Consider the following 19,890-nt stretch of genomic DNA (forward strand, 5'->3'; position numbering starts at 1 on the left):
GGTAAAAATACTTAATACTGTAAAGATCACCATACACTAGTTACAAGATATCTTTTAAGAATCATGGTATAAATGCTAGTTAAGAACCATGTAAAAAATTAGATGCTTGTTCCATTTACTTGACCTTTAAGTGCTCCATCTATTCTCATGAATTCATTCAAGTTGTATGGTGGTGCCATGGCTAAATCAAGGAATAAGATCTGGAGACCAAAGCATATCCATTCCTATTCTAGGACAGGAAACAAAGTCAAACAGACGAATCAGAAGCCAGGGCAACTGTCATTGCCACACTGTGTTGCACTCTCCTAGATAATAGAATCATTTACTGAATAAGTAAGCTTTTGGTCATCTTTGGAGCATAGCGTTATACTTAAGACATGACTCTCTTTTCCTAGATATAGGAAAATATATATACCTAACTCAAGGTGTAATGCATAGTTGATAGTAAAATCATTATAAAATAAGAATAAATGAATGTTTACATAGATAATGTCTATATTTTTCATAAGAGTAGTCAGTTGGAAAAAGTATTAGTGGCTTAAAGACAATTACATTTTGATCATTTGTTTAGCTCAATAGGAAATAGATTATTTTAAAAATCTTCCACATGTCCTAGTTTATTTATGAGGTGATAATTTTTAATTAGTTAACTTAATACTGGGTTCTTGAATCATACATTGTAATTCACAGATAGATATATATAGCATCTGAAATGTATGCTCAAGTAAGTTTATTCATCATTAGAAAAGAGTAAGTTCTTGCCTAGTTGCTAATGATAATGGTCTTTTTTTTTTTTTTGCATATGTATTCTATGTAACTGGAATCTATATGGGATTAAGTCATCCTGTATTTTAGACATTTTTTTATGATCTAAGCCTGAGGATTTATCTTCTTTGTCAATCATGTGAGATTTAAAACCAGAAAATCAGTTTATCCCCCTTCAAGTTATCTTTAACAGAAATTGTATGTTTAGTGTAATTCTTTCTTTGTCTTTTTTTTTTTTTTTTTCCTTAGGGCTGCACCTGCTGCATATGGAGGTTTCCAGGCTAGGGGTCTAAGTGGAGCTGTAGCCGCCAGCCTATGCCAGAGCCACAGGACCTCAAGATCCAAGCTGCATCTGCGACCCACACCATAGCCCACGGTGTCGCCGGATCCCCAACCCACTGAGCGAGACCAGGGATCGAACCCACAACCTCATGGTTCCCAGTCAGATTCGTTAACCACTGAGCCACGACGGGAACTCCTAATTCTTTGATGCAAGGAATAAGAAAGAAGACAGGTCTTCATTTTTCTTAGTTTTCAGTTCCACTTTTCTGAGTAATTGAAGAAATTTAATTGGCTACTCTTGGATTATTCTCTGGTTGCAGGATTGCAGCCTGCTAAAGGGCCCTCATATCCATATAAGAAGCCCAGTACAAGTGAAAGGAAACCAAATATCACGCAATAGGCATGATAACATTTTGGCTATATCATAATTGTTCCCCAGGAGGACAATGATTCTTTAGTCCTTTATGTAAAGATGATGAATCTCTAAATACTCTAAGTACATTTTGAGAACTGCCTTGAACTCATCTTTACTCCCAATTCTTTGTCTTACTAAACTTCTAGAATTATATGTACATATGTAAGTATTTTTAAAATTTTTATTGGTTGGTAGTTTATGAATTCAGTTTGGACTTCTTGAGCAAGAGAAATAAATTGTTTGAGATGGACTTAGGTGAAAAAAATTGCTTATTGCTATTCAAGTAAAATAAGAGCTGTGAATTTAGCTATTACCCTCTTTTACTGTCTGTGATAGACTTGCAAATAAGAAGTCTTATTAGTAAAAAGCTGAAAAATCTGAGAAATAATCTATAATCATAAAAATTTTTATCTAGATTGTAATTTTAACTTTGTAATAGACCAGATGAAACATTTTTGTTCCTAATTATGCATAAAAATTGTTGATTGTTACTAGACCAACAAAGCATTGGCTTTTCTTGAGCTACATTGTTATTATTGCTTTATTATTCAGGATCTTTGTGGTAATGATTTTTTTTTTTCCTTGAGAGAATTTACTAGTGTTTAATAACTTTTGATTTAGAAGAGTGTATTTGACCTACTTGTTGGACTACCAAAATATTTTGCAATTATTGGATACCATAAAACATGCATAATGTTGAAATTATACTTAACTGATTGCCTAAACCATTTTTACATACTTACAGAAAGAAATTCAGAATGATGAAGATTCCCAAACCAGTTCTGTTTGGAATAACCATAATAATCAAGAAAAAAAAAAAGATTTCAGGAAAGATATGGGATTTCTTGAAATGAAAGGTGCCTTAAAAGAAACCATGTGCAGAGCCCAGGTAAAACTTATAGGCTAAAAAAATTGACATTTCTGATTTGTCTTAGAAAATTGTTAGAGAGGCAATATTTGCTGGAAATAACATGGATTTTTGAATCCCAGAGCTGGTATTTGAATCCAGGTCTGTGTTTTATAGTGTATAATTTGAGCATATCAGGCTACTGTCCTATGTTTGCTTTGAGACCCTTACTGAAGTAATAGATATATGCATGTAGAAACACACAGAACCTAAAACATAGTGTGTTCTCAGAACATAATTATTTAAAACAACTCTGTATGTTTAATGTGACAGTGGAGGATATTATGTAATTATCAAAGGATTCAGCAATATATTTATTCGTACGGTCTAAATTCAAGTATTAGGTATAGAACAAGATTTTTTTTTTATAGTGACACAGGTGAACTCTATTTTGATTAAATATGGAAAATAAAAAAATTTGAACAACCTTAACTGGAGCAGTGAAAAATACCTTAAAGAAGTATATATGTCCCTCTCAGGCAAAAATTTTCAAACATCAGAGCAAAAAAGGCATTATTCTACCCTAGAAAACCTAATGATCAGTTATGTTCAGTTTCACATTGTGGTTTATAAAACAGACTCTCTAATTGATTTACCAAATCATTAGCCTAATAGTTATTATTACTTAGTCTAAACTAAACTATTTCTTAATGTGACTAGAAAGAAATTAAAAATTCTGTTCTTACTGCACCTGTGAAAAATTTTACAAAGAAAATTCTGGTAACAATTCGGAACTTCTTCAGCTGAATAGTAGCTTAAGAAACCATATATGGAGAGGTTACATAAAACCTCCCAAGAGTCTAAAATGTTTTTTTGTAATTTTTTTCTGGCTTTTTCAAACTATAATTAAATTTATGTGACTTATAAGACTACTTTCTATGATTGACTACATGTATGTAATATTAATAAGAGGCTTTTGAGTTGATATCTCTGAAATATACATTATAAGCACAATGTAAAAATTTTTACATACAGAAAGGAATTTAAAATAATGAGTTGTCAAAATTTAGCTTTATTAACAAGGAAAAAATCAAATGGCAATTTCATAAAAGATGGGAAAATTATTAAAATACAACTGTAAACATGTTGAATTCATTTTTAGCTCAAAAGAATGTCTGTAAAATGCTCCAGTCAAAAACGCAGAGTGGCTGAGTGGATACAAAAACAAAACCCATATATATATGTATATATATATATGCTGCCTACAAGAGACTCAAGTCAGATCTAATAATACACACAGACTGAAATTGAAGGGATGGAAAAAGGTATTCTACGCAAATGGAAATCAGAAGAAATCCAGGGTGGTAATACTTAAACCAGACAAAAGAGACTTCCAAGTAAAAATTATAAGAGACAATGGAGGATATTATATAATTATCAAAGAGTCAATCAAAGAATATAAAATAATTGTAAATTATGTATGTACCCAATATAGGAGCACCTATATATATTAAAAACAAAACTTCTAATAGGCATGAAGGGAGAAATTGACAGTAATATAATAATGACACCACACTTACATCAATGGACAGACAGATAATCCAGACAGAAAGTAAGTAAGAAAACACTGGCCTTAAATGTCACATTAGACCAGCTGGATTTAATAGGGATATGTAGAGTCAGAATATTCCACCCCAAAGCAGCAGAATACACATTTTTTTCCACAATGCGCATGAAGCATTATGCAGTATAGATCACGTGCTAGGCCACAAAATAATCTTCAGTGAGTTTAAGAAAATTGAAATCACATTATGTATCTTTCCTAACCACAATGCTATGAAACTAGAAATCAACTAAAATTAAAAATAAAAACAAAACAAAACCCCTACAATGATCTGAAATATATGGGATGCAGCACAAGGAGTTCCTACTGGGTGCAGTGGGACTGGTGGCATCTCTGTAGTACCAGGACACATGTTCAGTCTCTGGCCCGGCACAGTGGGTTAAAGGATCCAGCATTGCTGCAGCATAGGTCACAACTGCAGCTGGGATCTGATTCCTGGCCCAGAATCTCCAGATACTACCAGGCAACCAAAAAAGAAAAAAAAAAAAAACTTAAAAAACATACAGAGGCTAAACAATTGATGGATCAGTGAGGAAATCAGAGTGGGGATTAAAAAATAGCTCAGGACAAATGAAAACAAAAATACAGTGATCTGAAATATACGGGATGCCGCAAAAGTTCTAAGAGAGAAGTTGATAGCAATACAAGCATATCTCAAGAAAAAAGAAAAATCTCAAAAACCTAACCTTATACTAGAGGAACTAGGAAAAGAAGAACAAAAAACCTCCAAAGTTAGTAGAAGGAAAGAAACTGTAAAGATCAGAGGATTGATAAATGAATAGAAACTAAAATAAATAAATGAGAGTTGTTTCTTTGAAAAGATAAGCAAAATTGATTAATCTTTAGCCAGACTCATCACAAAAAAGGAAGGCCTGAATCAATAACATAGGAAACGAAAAGGTAAGTACAGCTGACCCCTCTGAAATAAAAAGGATTCTAAGAGACTACTCTGAATAATTAGCAATAAAATGGACAACCTAGGAGAAGTGGACAAACCTAGAAATGTACTATCTCCCAAAACTGAGCCAGGAAGAAGTAGAAAATATAAACAGACCCATTACCAGTAATGAAATTGAGTCAGTAGTTTAAAAACTCAACAAACAAATCCAGGACCAGAAGATTGCACAGGTAAATTCTACCCAACATTTAGAGAAGAATTAGCACCTACCCTTCTCAAACTATTACAAAAAAATTGCAGAGGAAGGAATATTTCCAAACTTATTCTACAAGGTAAGCATCACCCTGATGCCAAAACCAGACATCACAGAAAAAAAGGAAATTATAAGTCAATATAACTGATGATCACAGAAGCAAAAGTCAACACATTAGCAAACTGACCCCAACAATATATTAAAAGGATTTTTACCATCATCAAGTGGGGTTTATCCCAGGGATGCAAGGATTTTTCAATATCTGCAAATCAATCAGTGTGATACAGCACAATAACAAATTGGAGAATCAAAATCACATGATCATCTCAATAGATGCAGAAAGGGCTTTTGATAAAATTTAACATCCATTTATGTTAAAAACTCTCCAGAATGTGGGCATGGAAGAACCATACCAAAATACAGTAAAGGCCACTTAGTGACAAACCCACATTTAATGTCCAACTCAATGGTGAAAAGCTGAAAGCATTTCCTATAATATCAGGAACAAGACCCCAAAAGGGATCTTGGGGGAATAAGATTAAGGATACCCACTTTCAACGCTTTTACTCAACATAGTATTGGAAGTCCTAGTCACAGCCTCACAAGAAAAAGAAAGAAAAGGAATCCAAATTGGATAGGAAGAAGTAAAACTGTCACTGTTTGCAGATCATGTGATACTATACCTAGAATATGCTAAAGATGCCCCTTTTAGAGCCCATCAGTGAATTCTGTAAAGTTGTAGGATATGGAATTAATATATAGAAATCTGTTGCATTTCTACTAACAACAAACTGTCAGAGAGACTAAGGAAACAGTCCTATTTACCATTGCATCAAAAAATTAAATACTTGGGAATAAACCTACCTGAGAAGATAGAAGGGCTGACTCACAAAACTGAGGCACTGGTGAAGGAAATCGAAGACAACACAAGAAGATGTGTTAATATCCTGTGTTAATGGATTGGAAATATTAGTATTATTAAAATGACTGTACTACCCAAAGCAATCTATAGATTCATTGCAGTCCCCAAAGTATCAATGACATTTTTTTCACAGAACTAGACAAATAGTTTTAAAATTTGTATGGAAACACAGAAAACCCCGTTACAGGTAAAACAGTCTTGAGAAGAAAAAAAAAAAAAAAGCTGAGGTAATCATGCTCTCTGACTTCAGGCTATACTGCAAAGCTCTAGTAATCAAAACAGGATTATACTGGCACAAAAGCAGACATATTAGGTCAATAGTATAGAAGAGAGAACCCAAAAATAAAACCACACACTTATTATGGTCAGTTAATCTACAACCAAGTAGGCAAAAATACACTATGGTGATAAGACAGTTTTTTCAGTAAGTGGTAATGGGAAAACTATACTGGATATAAAATGAGGTTGGAACCTTTCCCCCACCATATCCAAAAATAAACTCAGTTGAGATTAAAGACCTAAATGTAAGACCTAAAACCATGAAAGTCCTAGAAGAGAGCATTAGGCGTACCACTCTTTGACATAAAATGTAACAATTATTTTTTAGGCTCTGTATTCTAAAGCAAAGTAAATAGAGGAAAAAAATAAGCAAATGGGACCTAATTAAACTTAAAAACTTTTGCAAAGCAAAGGAAACCATTAATAACGAGAAAACAACCTACCTAAAGGAGGAAAGTATTTGCAATTGATATGACCAATAAGAGGTTAATACACAAAATATTTAAACAGCTCATACAACTGAACATCCAAAAAAACAAGCAAACCAATTGAAAAATGGGCTAAGTTGTGAATAGACATTTTTCCAAAGTAAATATAGAGATGGCTAACAGGCACATTGTTAATCATTAGAGAAATACAAATTAAAACTACAATGAGGTAGCACCTCACACCTGTAAGAATAGCTGTTATGAAAAAGACCACAAATAAAAAATGTTGGTGAGGATGTAGAGCGAAGAGAACCCTTGAACACTGTTGATGAGAATATAAATTGGTGCAGTCACCATGGAAAACAGTATGGCAGTTTCCCAAAAAAACTGACACTAGAACTACCATATGACCCAGCAGTTTCACTCCTGGTTATGTATCTGAAAACAAAAATAAAAACAAAAAAAAACCACTACTTTGTTTTTGTTTGTTGTTTTATCTTTTATCTTTGTTTTTTTTTTTTTTTTTGGTGCTGTACCCACAGCATATTGAGGTTCCCAGGGTAGGAGTAGATTCAGAGCTGTATCCACTTGCCTGTACCATATTCACAGCAACATCAGATTCGAGCCGCATCTACAACCTACACCACAGCTCATGGCAACGCTGGATCCTTAATCCACTGAGGAAAGCCAGGGATTAAACCTGCGTCCTCATGGATGCTAGTCACATTCGTTTCCACTGAGCCATAGTGGGAACTCCAGAAAACACTACTTTGAAAAGATGCATGCACTCTGTTGTTAATAGCAGCATTATTTACAGTTGTTAAGGTAGGTAGGGAACCAAACTAAGTGTCCATAAGCAAATGAATGGATAAAGAAGTTATGGTGTATATGTACAATAGAATACTGCTCCGCCATTAAAAAGGAGGAAATTTTGCCATTTGCAACAATATGGAAGGACTTGGAGGGTATTATGCTTCCTGGATCAAAGAAAGCCAGATACTGTATGATATCATTTATATGTAGAATCTAAAAAATAAACTAATGAATATAACAAAAAGGAAACAGACTCACAAATATGGAGAACATCCTGCTGTATAGGATGGGAGCTATATCTAGTCACTTATGGAGCATGATGGAGGAGAATGTGAGAAAAAGAAAATATATGTATATGTGACTGGGTCACTTTGCTGTACAGTAGAAAATTGACAATGCTGTAAACCAGCTATAATGAAAAAAAAAATCATTTAAAGAAAAACAGCAAAAAAAAAAAAAAAAAATGGAGAACAAAGTAGTGGTTACCAGTGGGGAAATAGGAGGTACAGTATAAAGGTGGAAGATTAAGAGGAGGAAATTAAGAGGTACAAACTATTATGCATAAAGTAAATAAGCAGCCACAAGGACATATTTTATAACACAGGGAATGTAGCCAATATTTTATAACTACAAGTTGAATAGATAAATTTTTAAAATTATGAGTCACCTATAACATGTAATACTGTACATCAACTCTATCTCAAAACACAAAAAGTAGAAATACATATGTAGGTAGATACAAGAACTCTAGAGGATGTGTATAAACTTCAGGTAGCTATTTCCTATTCAAAGGTTTTTTTGAGATACTTTATTTGATATGCTTAATAATGGCAAGACTCTATTTGATTTATAGCCTAAATTATTTTCACAAACATTTGGAAAAATAAATATAATGAAGATAACCAAATCTATTTGGACTAATTATATGATGAATTTTTTTTTTAAAGCAGAGATTCCAAGAAAGCTTAAGTTAACAAAAACTAAATTAAATGTATTTGCAAACTCACTATAAACTTTGAGAACTAAAAATCTGTTTTTCTGCTTCATCTTCATAGAACTAAAATGTGAAATAATTCATAACACTCTTTCTTATATTTAATCTGATGTGTATGTTTATAAACATAAACCTTCCTGCATGAGTTTTTCTGTTGTGACCTTAATGGTTTTGTTGAGGCTGTGGTTAATCTATGGTTTGACTAAAGTATTTTTACTAATATGCAGAAAGAAACAAAAAATCATGATGAAGATGTTAATATTAGTTCTCTTTTGACTGAACATCACAGAAGAGAAAAATTCAAAAATTCTAGTAAATCTTTGAAGTTTGTCAAAATGAGAAATGCCTTAGGAAGACACACATATGGAAATCAGGTAAGACTTTTTAAATTACAAATTATTTATATTTTTATACTTTACTAAATTTACCAAATATAATGTCACTTATGAAGTTATTTCTTCTGAATTATATGTTTTATGTATAAATGTTTATTAAGCTTTTATGTACAGTTTTTGGAAGAATGCAAAAATGAGTGCTGTGTACCCACTAGCTAGTTTAAGAAATAGAGCAATCCCAGTTTTTTAAGACTATATCCCCTTGGCTTCCTATTACCCAGAGGTGAGCTCTGTTAGAATTTGTTTTAATTATTGTTTTTCATTTGACCAGCATTGTATGTATCCCTGACAATATATTTAGTTTTGCCTGTTAATAAACTTTTTGTAGTTTGTGGTAATTACAGACTTCAGTGACTTTAGTTTTTGCTGGCATGTATATAATGTTTCATTGTTTCACAATTTTATCTTTTATCTATTTTACTATTGATAAGTATTTGAGTTTGTTGGTTTATGTTTGATGGATTTGTTGGTTTTTGCAGTTATGAACAGTTCTGCCATGAACAGTATGAACATTTTCTTACATGACTCTTGGTGCACATATTCAAGAGTTCCTCTAACTTAAGTATATATCCCTAGGAGAATTGCTGCATCCTAAGGACCATGCATGTTTAACTGCACTAGGAAATGACCAGCTGTTTTCCAAAATGTTTAACTAATTTATACCTACTCCAACAGTGCATGAGATTTCCTGTTGTATGTAACTCTATTTTTTTACATATTATATATCAGACTCTTCTCGAGTTATTTGGATTTTGTAACACATACATGTTGAGGTTTATTTAATTGTGGTCTAAATGTATGTAGAAGGAAACTAAGAAAAAAGATGAAGATATTCAAAGATATACTTTGAGGAAAAAACGCAAAAAAGAGAAAGAAAGAGATCCCAGGAAGGACATCGAACATAACAGAAGTACCTCAAGAAAGCACATATATAGAGATCAGGTAAAAAACTTTGTAAGCTAAGCTAAAGGGTTTTTATTTTTTCTGGTTGTTCTTCAGTATCATTATACATATCTGACTTTTGTGGTTATGTGCCATATTAAATAGGATTTGCACATCTTATGAAAAGAATCTTCTAGATTTGATCTGGTGTGATATTCATAATTAATGTTATAATTAACTTTGGTTCACAGTGAAAGTATTTTTGCATGCAAACACAGAGGATATTCAAACATTTTATTTTGCCTGAGAAAAACAAAAAAAGGTTTAGAAAAAAGAGGCTAAAATTCTTAAAATGAAAAATATCTTAAGACTATATATGTATGTATTTTGGGTAATATATTCTAATTTGAATTTTAGTTTGGTTGGTTTTTGGGGGGAGGGGTTTGTTCTGATTTTTTTGGGCCATAGTGTACAGCAGCTTGATATGGGATCTCAGTTCCCAGACCAGGGATTGAACCCAGGCCAAAATCCCAACCCCTAGACCACTAGGGAACTCCCTGAATTTTTGTGTTTTATCCTTCTCTTCCCTGGTGTAGTACAAACTATTAATAAAAATGTAGAATATCTTTTAAATAGATTCCTTCTTGAGTTAATTTTTCTAGAGTGTAACTTTTACACTATGGACCATAGAATGGAAAGTTCGCTTGTGGCGTAGCTGGTTAAGGATCCAGCATTGCTGCAAATGTAATAGGGTTTGATCCCTGGCCTGGGAACTTCCACATGCTACAGGTGCAACCACCCCAAAAAAAAAAAAAAAAAAAAAAGCTACAGCATGTTTATATACATATATTCAGAAAGATCTTAAGAAAAATGATAAAGGTAAATAAATAGTCATGTTTTATGGGAATATGGCAACAAAATAAGAGAGAAAGCGGTTCCAGGAAAGATTTGGAACAGGTTAACATGAAAACTATTTAAGAAGGTACACATGGGAGGGAGTTCCTGTCGTGGCCCAGTGGTTAACGAGATCCGACTAGGAACCATGAGGTTGTGGGTTCAATCCCTGGCCTGGCTCGGTAGGTTAATGATCTGATGTTGCTGTGAGCTGTGGTGTAGGTCGCAGACGTGGCTCAGATCTGGCGTTGCTGTGGCTGTGGTGTAGGCTGGTGGCTACAGCTCCAATTAGATCCCTAGCCTGGGAACCTCCATATGCTGCAGGAGCGGCCCTAGAAAAGGCAAAAAGACCAAAAAAAAAAAAAAAAAAAGAAGAAGGTACCCATGTAAATATCAAGTAAAACTTTCAACATTTGATTTTTAATTTTTTGAAGTTTCTTTGTGTAATCTTTATATAATGTAATCGTAAGAATCTTTGTTGTGGTTAACATGGCATGAATGAGTTTTTCTTACATTGTACTGTGAAACTTAACTCAATTTGTGTTGATATTCTCTTTATTACATTGTCTAATGTATTTTTATGTGTATGCAGAAAGAAATGAAGAACTCTGTTTTTGCTGATCAGACCAAAGAATCAAAAACCAAGGATATCAGGACAGATGTGAATATTGTTGAAGTAAAAAATGCCTTAAGGAAACACATATATAGAGCTCAGGTACAACTTGACATTCTAAAATTTTTGTAGTTTTTTGTCCTTCTGCATTAGTAATAATAATGTGTAATAGTAAAATGACTTATGTTTGTCTTAAAATCATTTTCTTAGTTCATTACTTTTTAACAAATAGTAGTGTATTTGGACTTTTAGTAAATTCTTTGCTATTTATACCTTGATGATGTCATGCATAAATTGTTTACAAACTAGTGTAACTTGTTGCTGGATGCTTGCCAACCTGCTATTGGAGGATGAGGGCTGGAGGATCTGTGTTTCGCTTGTCCTGGTTCAGCCTCAGTCAGAGGAAGGCTCTGAAGCCTTGGGTTTGGGGGAAGGGCTTTCTCAGTTTTTTACCCTCCCCCCAGTAATAGGGACTCTATTGATCTGGGATCACCATCTCTTCAGGGGTGAAGAATTTTTTTTTCTTATTCCTTTATCCAGCAGGTTATGAGTTTTCAGCTGTGTCCTAAGGGTGACAGTGTTTGCTGCCTTTCCCATGGCAGTTGCTGTTCACCTCCTCCCGGCCTCCCAATGAAGGAAATTCTTTAGTCTCCTACCCTGCCTCCTTTCATTAACATTAGTACCCCCTGAGGTCTATGGAGAAAATCATGCCATTGTGTACAAACTACCTCTGTGTCATTGATTCTGGATTCCCAGGGGTTCTGTTCTCTCATGCTGGCCCACACTTGGCCTTCAGTGGTGAAAATTAAACTGAAATTTTCTTACAAACTGTAATGGAATCCTTCTTTTCCTACCATGATGTCTCAGATAAATCAGTCCTCATGTTCGATGTCCTTGGAGGCTCCTGTATTTCTTCATATTTACGTTTAGTTGGTTGCACTAAGAACTCTGTTATCTGATGGGTTCAAGTAAAATTATGATTTCATAGGTGTTCCAGCTTTTTCTTATTTTTAACATGGGGACGTCTCTCTCCATCCTTAGTGGAATCCAAAGCTCTATCATTGTTTTAATTTGTATTTCTTCTCTTAGTAGAAAATTTGAGCATATTTTATGCCTTCACTTAGCATTTGTATATTTCTTCCTCTGCCAATTGCTTGTTCATATTATTTTATTTTTCCATTAGGTTGTTTTATACCACTGTTCCTAGAACTCTTTATGTAATCAGAGTTTCTATGTTTGTTGCAAGTATTTTTCCAGTATACTCCTAAAAACAAATACAATTATAGGTATTTGACAACAAAATGATTACATTATTTTCTCCTATGGAGTTTTATACAAAATCCATGCACTCTCACTCTTGCTCGCTCTCGTGCTCTCTCTCTCTCTCTCTCTATATATATATATATACACACACACACACACAAACATGTTTTTTTGTTTTTTTTGGCCATGCCTGTAGCATGTGGATGTTCCCAGGCTAGGAATTATATCAGAGCTGCAGCTTCAGGCCTACACCACAATACCAGATCTGAGCTGCATTTGCAAGCTACACTGCAGCTTGGGACAATGCCAGATCCTTAACCCACTGAGAAAGGCCAGGGGTCGAACCTGCATCCTCACAGACACTGTGTTGGATTCTTAACCCGATGAGCCACGATGGCAACTCCCTTCATTTATATTTCTAATTATTAAAATACTAAGGACAATGGATATCTTCAGATCTTCAAAGTGAATATGACTTTACTTCTTACTTTAATTTAGAAAGAAAAAATAGAGATTATACACATGAGAGTTCCATATTCTCAAAGTGATGGAGGTCACTAGTCTGAGTAAACTTGAGAATCAAATAAATTATAGCAATTAATATCTTCCTGAATCTGTTTTGTAAGTTTGGCCAAGGTTTTATACTTTGTAAGCTGAACTGTATTTCTTGACCTTAAAATGTTTAATTTCAATTAATGGTTTCTGTTTTGTAGGCTATACGATACAGCTGCATTAGAATAGATAAACAACCCGTATACAATGTTGAGGTAAGGGATTTGGAGTAGGGCAGTGATGAAACCAAAAAGGAATCTTTATGTTTTATTATTTTTAATTATTTTGATATAAAGGAATGTCATCAGCAAGACAGAGGGACCCTATCAAATTTGCAATGTAGTTTCTATAATCAGATATGAAAAACGAAAATGGTATTCTATCAAAAATATGCTTATACAGTAATAAAAACTGATAGCAATAATTTTAAAAACTTACTTTATCATATCATAGGTGAACTGTGTATCACTGTTTATACACTTCAGCACTTTTCATAATTACAACTTCAAAATTACATTTTCAGTGCAGTATTTACAAAAGTATGTTATTTTCTTTATATCATTATTCATCCCTTTAGAATGTTTTTACACTTTGTAGTCTTTCAGAATATTCTTGATTCTCAGTTCAAAGTAGTCACTTTTACTGAAAATATTTTAACCAAGGGGGATTAGTTTGTGTAACTCTTAGTTATATTAATGTGCATCCTTAGAGTTATTTTATGATTCTATAGCAAAGGTCAATTTGCACATACTGATTGTACTTGATAACATCTTAATATTTAGTATATTTTAATAGGCATACTTTGCTTATGTTTAAATTAAAAAAAATAATAATAATTTTGCATCTAAATTAGAACTGTGTATAGTTGTACCTCCAGCTGAAGTCTCCTCATTAGCAGCCAGAGTTTGAAAATGGCTTTTAAAGTTTCTTTTTTAGAGGCAGTATTTCCCTTTACTTTTTAAGGCAACAAATGATAAATACAAGTAGTAATGTGTATGTTTTGTAGTGTTTTGTAGTTGTAAAATATGTTCATGTAAATCCTTTTGAACCATGTAACAACCCTATGAAGTAGTAAGGGCAGGGATTGTTCATTTTACTGAAGAGGAAATTAAGGCTCTTTACTAATTCAAGATTTCATCCCAGAATTTTATCTTCTTGCTTCTTTGAATCATAGAATCTTTCCTTTCTCAGGTTAAAAATGCTGAATTTCCCAGAGGTGTATTGAATTTAATTGAAAGCCTCATAGAAGGACAATTTTTTAAAGAAGCAATTGAGGAACTTTCCTCTTTGCAAGCACATTATATCCCTCCTGTATGCCTTCTTCATGCTCTTCTAGAAAACATTCTACAGGTAAGGGCATTATTAAGGGTTTATAATCTTTCAAAGTATGTTAAAAATGAACATTTTCCTATTTGTAAGTTTCTAGCTTATTTTCTCTTTTCAGTATTCTTTCCTCTAATTTTAATAGGAAATGCAGTAGCCATGTATTACCTTTCTTATTTTTAAGCTAGATATTACTCTGAGTGCTTTAACTTAATATTTTTTCAGAGGCAGTAAAGTTTCTAATGTAAAAATCAGACTACAAGGATCTAGAATGTCATTTAGTAAATTACTCATTTAGTACATTGGTAAAAATCATTTTTACTCATCATATATATAGACAATGAGCAAACTCATTAAACCTTAAAAACCTATAGGTACAGCTTTTCAAGGTAGCTTTCTAATCATATTCTTCATCAAGATGCAAATTTGAAGAAACAACCAGTTTAAGCTGTGGTGGGTTAATATTGGTGATAAGGTTACAGGTAAAGTTTCTTCCCTTTGGTTTACTTCAAGTCACATTTGGAAATTCTTTATCTCACTATAATCATGAGAAGTAACATGGACATTTCATATATTAGTTCCAGTAGCTAGGATTACCTAATATGTGGATACACACTTAGAGCATGCCTCTCAGTTGCAGTAATTAATTAGCTAAATATGACCATTCCATCTCTTCTCCTTTGTCCAAACACATATATCTGCCCAGAAAGTTAGGTCTGGGTTATTATAATTTTAGAGTGAATTAGCTGGTAAAACTGTACATTTAGCTATAGCATTTTATTTGTTTGTTTATTTTTAAATAATAGGATAACATAGATACATTTTCTGGTCGATACTTTGATATATTGTCAGCTCTTCTTCACCTCCACCCTCCTTGGAAGTCCCCAGCTATGTCAAGATATTACTTAGAATTGTTTCAGTGTCCAGCTTGTATGAAAGGGGCATGGTCTCTAATAGAAGTGCTTATCAGGTAAGGAATTGTGAGGATGCTAAATTTTGTATAGTTGTTGTTTTGATGTATATTAGATACTGATATAAGAAGAACATTTATTTTTAGAAAAGTTTTTCTGTCTGTGTAGTATGTTTGTGCATTGTATTTACTGAGAAAGCCAAGTCTAAATTGGTCATATTTGTCAATCAGTTTATTAAAAAAACAAATGTGTAATGAATATATGAAATGAACTCATGGGAAAGCCAAATCTTTATTCATTTTTATTCTTTAACAAAATAAGTTTGCACATTGTTTTGAAAATTAAGAAAATTTATTGGCTATGAATTTCATTGTCAAGTTTTGGTCGTCAAAAGTATAAACATTTGTAACTTCGTACAGTATCTATTTTAGTGTTTCTGTTACATTTTTTCAGCTATAAATTTGAATTTTGTAACTGAACTTAATGAACTTAATGTTTCCTAAATATGTCATCTCTCCTGCTTCTGCACAAGCTATCATCTGCCTAGATCCTTCCTTTGTCTTCCATTTGTTAATCTCCTCAGAGATCTCCCTATTTCTGCTTCTTTCTCGCAACAAAATTAATCATTTTCCCTCTCTTTGACAGTTTTCTATATCTTGATAGTCCTTTTTTGTTTGGGAAAACAAAAAAGAAAACAAAACTTCTTTTTATCCAAAAGTTCAGTTTTAGGGAGAGTTTATACTAGCAAGAGAAAGAATACTTGACTAGCCAAAGGCTAGATCTTTGGTTACCTCTTTGAGATCATAATGATTTATGTACCATCTTGGTTGTGTTCTATTAGAAGCAAGCTAATCATTCATTTATTTATTCTTTCAGAAAATATTTATTGAGAAGTTAACTGGGACCCAGGCACTGTGCTATGTTTTAGTGATTAAACAGATAATAATAATTCCTACATTTTTGAAAGTGCTGAGATGTTAACACAATTCTCACATTGTACTAGCCTAGTGTAGGTTGTAAGGATATATAGTTTCTGTAGCTGGCATTCTTCCTGGTTTCCAAATCTGTTTCTTCCTTTGCTGTCATTGCCTTTATTTAAAAGCCCTTATGCTTCTTATGTAAATTGTTGCAATACCTGCCTTACTGATCTTTTTCTTTCGTATTTTATTAAAGTTGATTTACAGAGTTGTGACAATTTCTAGTGTATAGCAAAGTCACCCAGTTTTATATGTATATATAAAATTTTTCTTACATTATCTTCCATCATGGTCTACCCTGAGAGATTGCATGTAGCTGTACAGTCGAACCTCATTGCTCATCCTGTCTAAATGTAGTAGTTTGCATCTACTAACCCCAAATTCCCAGTCCATCCCACTCCCTCCCTCCTACCCCTTGGTAACCACAAGTCTGTTTGCTTTGTTCTGTGAGTCTGTTCCTGTTTTATAGGTAGGTTCATTTGTGCCATATTTTAGATTCCACATATAAGTGGTACCAAGTGGTATTTGTCTTTTTCTTTCTGACGTGCTTCCCTTAGTATGATAATCTCTAGTTGCATCTTTGTTGCTATAAATCCTACTTTACCGATTGTGACTCTCCTTTTTTCCTTTATCTTCCAAAGAACCCCAGTATGCTCTTTCCATTTCCAAAATGAAAGTCTTTTGTTAACACAGATATCACCTTTAGAAGACATTTTAAATTTCTTAGAAGAATTCATAAGATTCTTCATGATTTAGTCTCTATATATTTCTCCATTCTTACCTTAATAATTTTCCCAAATGTCCCCAATGGCTGACATTTTTCATTTCCTATCCCTTTGTTTTTATGTTTTCTTTGCCTAGAAATACCTCCATTCCTGCCACCCTATAAATATCTGCGAACTCCTAATTATCCTTTAAAATTCAAGTCAGATACTACTTCCTATCTCTTGCCCTTCATTTGATTTGTTTGTCACTTTCAAAATTTATTTTTAATGTGATAACATTGGTTTGTAATATTATATAAATTTTATATGTACAATGTATTTCCACTTCTGTATACCCTACAGTGTGCTCACCACCAAATATTTAGTTTCCATCTATCACCGTACATTTGATCCCCTTCTTTCCACGCATCCCCATCCCTTCCTCTCTGGTAACTACTCTATTCATATCGATGTATATTTGTTTTGGTTTGATCTGGTTTGCTCATTTATTTTGTTGGGGTTTTTGTTGTTGTTTATTTTTTATAATCTGCCTAAGAGTAAAATCATTTGGTATTTTGTCTTTCCCCATCTGAGTTACTTCACTTAACATAATATTCTCAGGGTCCATCCATTTTGCCATAGAAGGCAAGATCTTATCTTTTTTACGGCTGAGTAGTATTCTGTTGTGTTTGTGTGGTTATGTGTGTGTACGTATACACAATAGAATACTGCTCAGTCATGCGTGCACGTACACACACACACACATTAGGGTGCTCCTCAGCCACATCTTTATTCATTCATCTGCTATCAGGCACTTAAGGTAGTTTCCATTTTGGCTAGGGTAAATAAAGCTGTGATAAACATAAAGGTATATTTACCTTTTTAAATTAGTGTTTTCATATTCTTTGGATAAATACCCACAAGTGGGCTAGCTGAATCTAATAGTAGTTTTGTTTTTAATTTTTTGATGAATCTCAATACTCTTTGCCATAGTGGCTATACCAATTTACATTCCCACCAACAGTATAAACTTTAAAGAGTAGATGATCCATGTTAAAAATCTCCCTTCTCCTAGAATAGATTTATAAGGAGATCCTGCTGAATAGCATTGAGAACTATGTCTAGATACTCATGTCGCAACAGAAGAAAGGGTGGGGGAAAAAACTGTAACTGCAATGTATACATCTAAGGATGACCTGACCCCCTTGCTGTACAGTGGGAAAAAAAAAAAAAAAAAAAAAAGTCTCCCTTCTCAGTGCTTATAATGTCTGGAACATAAGTGCTTAATAAATATATGGATGACTTAATTGATGCTGCAGGAGATGGAATTCAAACAGCTTAAAAGGACTTTTTTTAATAAATGGAGATACCTAGATTTAATGACAAAATAATTGGATCCATTGAGAGTCTGGGAGAAGGTGCTGAAGGAAATAGTAGGAATCTTGATGAGCTGGGTGATTATTAGTCTACCTTTGAATGTATTTTTGAATGTTGCCTTGTGTATGTTTTTTAAAAAAAGAAAAAAGTTACTGTGGTATCCCTTTCTGGCAGTTTTCAGATAAACTATATATATGGTTATGGAGAATTTATTAGATTTGAGTATTAAGTGCATTATTAAATTTAACCTTTCTAATCTGAGAATGCAGTATTCAGAAAAGATGGGGAAGGTGGAGATAGGGGTACAAAGTTATAAGTACATTTTTGATATAATTAAAAATAAAATTGGAAGAATATTGTAATAAATACTGTTGCCTAGATTCTCTCTCTGTCTTAGTCCTAGAGTTCTGAGCAATCTTAGGTTCTCTTTTAAAAAGAAATACTATAGAACTGTGCTGTCCAACCCAGTAGCCACTAGCCACATGTGTCTATATTTAAACTTAATTAAGATTAAATAATTAAAGCCTTAGTTGCACAAGCCACATTTTAGGTGTGGTCAGTAGAACATATCCATCATGACAGAAAGTTCTCTTTTACAGGACTGCTGTAGATGATGGAAAGGAAACAAATACTGAATTTTTAAAACAAAAAATAGCCATAAATGACCTTCATTTTACTAAATACTAAGAAAGAAAATAAATCTTGAGTAAGAGGATGATTACAGAGAATATTAAAAATTGAGAGTCATCTGAATCAAAAGGGTGGAATGAAATTCATAATTTTTGTTCTTTTTCAGTGCAGTAAAGAGTACAAAGAGATAAAACAAGATGGCTGTTAAACATTACAGTCATTGAAAAAGAGAAAAATCTGTATTTTTTTTATTACTCAATGAATTTATTACATTCGTAGTTATGCAATGATCATCACAATCCAGTTTTACAGCATTTCCATCCCACAACCCCAGCACAACCCCTACCCCCCAAACTCTCTCCTTTGGAGACCATAAGATTTTCAAAGTCTGTGAGTCAGGATCTCTTCAGCAAAGAAGTTCATTCTGTCCTTGTTCAGATTCCACATGTCACTGAAAGCATTTGATGTTAGTGTCTCATTGTCTGACTGTCTTCACTTAGCATGATAATTTCTAGGACCATCCATGTTGCTAAAAATGCCGGTATTTCATGCCTTTTAATGGCTGAGTAATATTCCATTGTGTATATATGCCACATCTTCTTGATCCACTCCTCTGTCGACGGACGTTTAGGTTGTTTCCATGTCTTGACTATTGAAAATAGTGCTGCAATGAACATTGGAGTACATGTGTCTTTGCGAATCATGGTTTTCTCTGGATAGATGCCCAGGAGTGGGATTGCTGGATCGAGTGGTAAATCTATTTTTAGTTTTCTGAGGAGTCTCCATACTGCTTTCCACAGTGGTTGCACCAATTTACAATCCCACCAACAGTGTAAAAGGGTTCCTTTA

General features: G+C 33.4%; 1 protein-coding gene across 8 annotated transcripts in view; it reads left to right on the top strand.

The window, feature by feature from the left end:
- The window catches only part of SLF1 (SMC5-SMC6 complex localization factor 1), an 84,097-nt gene that overhangs the window by 36,492 nt on the left and 27,715 nt on the right, over positions 1-19,890 (top strand). For all 8 annotated transcript variants that reach the window (XR_014838286.1, XR_014838288.1, XR_014838287.1 and 5 more), the window contains 7 exons: positions 2,208-2,351; positions 8,748-8,894; positions 9,720-9,857; positions 11,284-11,406; positions 13,281-13,334; positions 14,311-14,469; positions 15,249-15,412. Coding sequence is in view for 5 of the 8 variants with exons in the window: in XM_021085385.2 (XP_020941044.1) it covers positions 2,208-2,351; positions 8,748-8,894; positions 9,720-9,857; positions 11,284-11,406; positions 13,281-13,334; positions 14,311-14,469; positions 15,249-15,412 (929 nt within the window). In the remaining 3 variants the exon portion in view is untranslated. The remainder of the gene's footprint in view (positions 1-2,207; positions 2,352-8,747; positions 8,895-9,719; positions 9,858-11,283; positions 11,407-13,280; positions 13,335-14,310; positions 14,470-15,248; positions 15,413-19,890) is intronic.

This window comes from Sus scrofa, chromosome 2, assembly GCF_054392235.1.
Source record: "Sus scrofa isolate SSC_HxYL_T2T_F1_AM1 chromosome 2, Sscrofa_HxYL_maternal_Yorkshire_Landrace_v2.0, whole genome shotgun sequence".
In the NCBI taxonomy this organism is placed as follows: Eukaryota; Metazoa; Chordata; class Mammalia; order Artiodactyla; family Suidae; genus Sus; species Sus scrofa.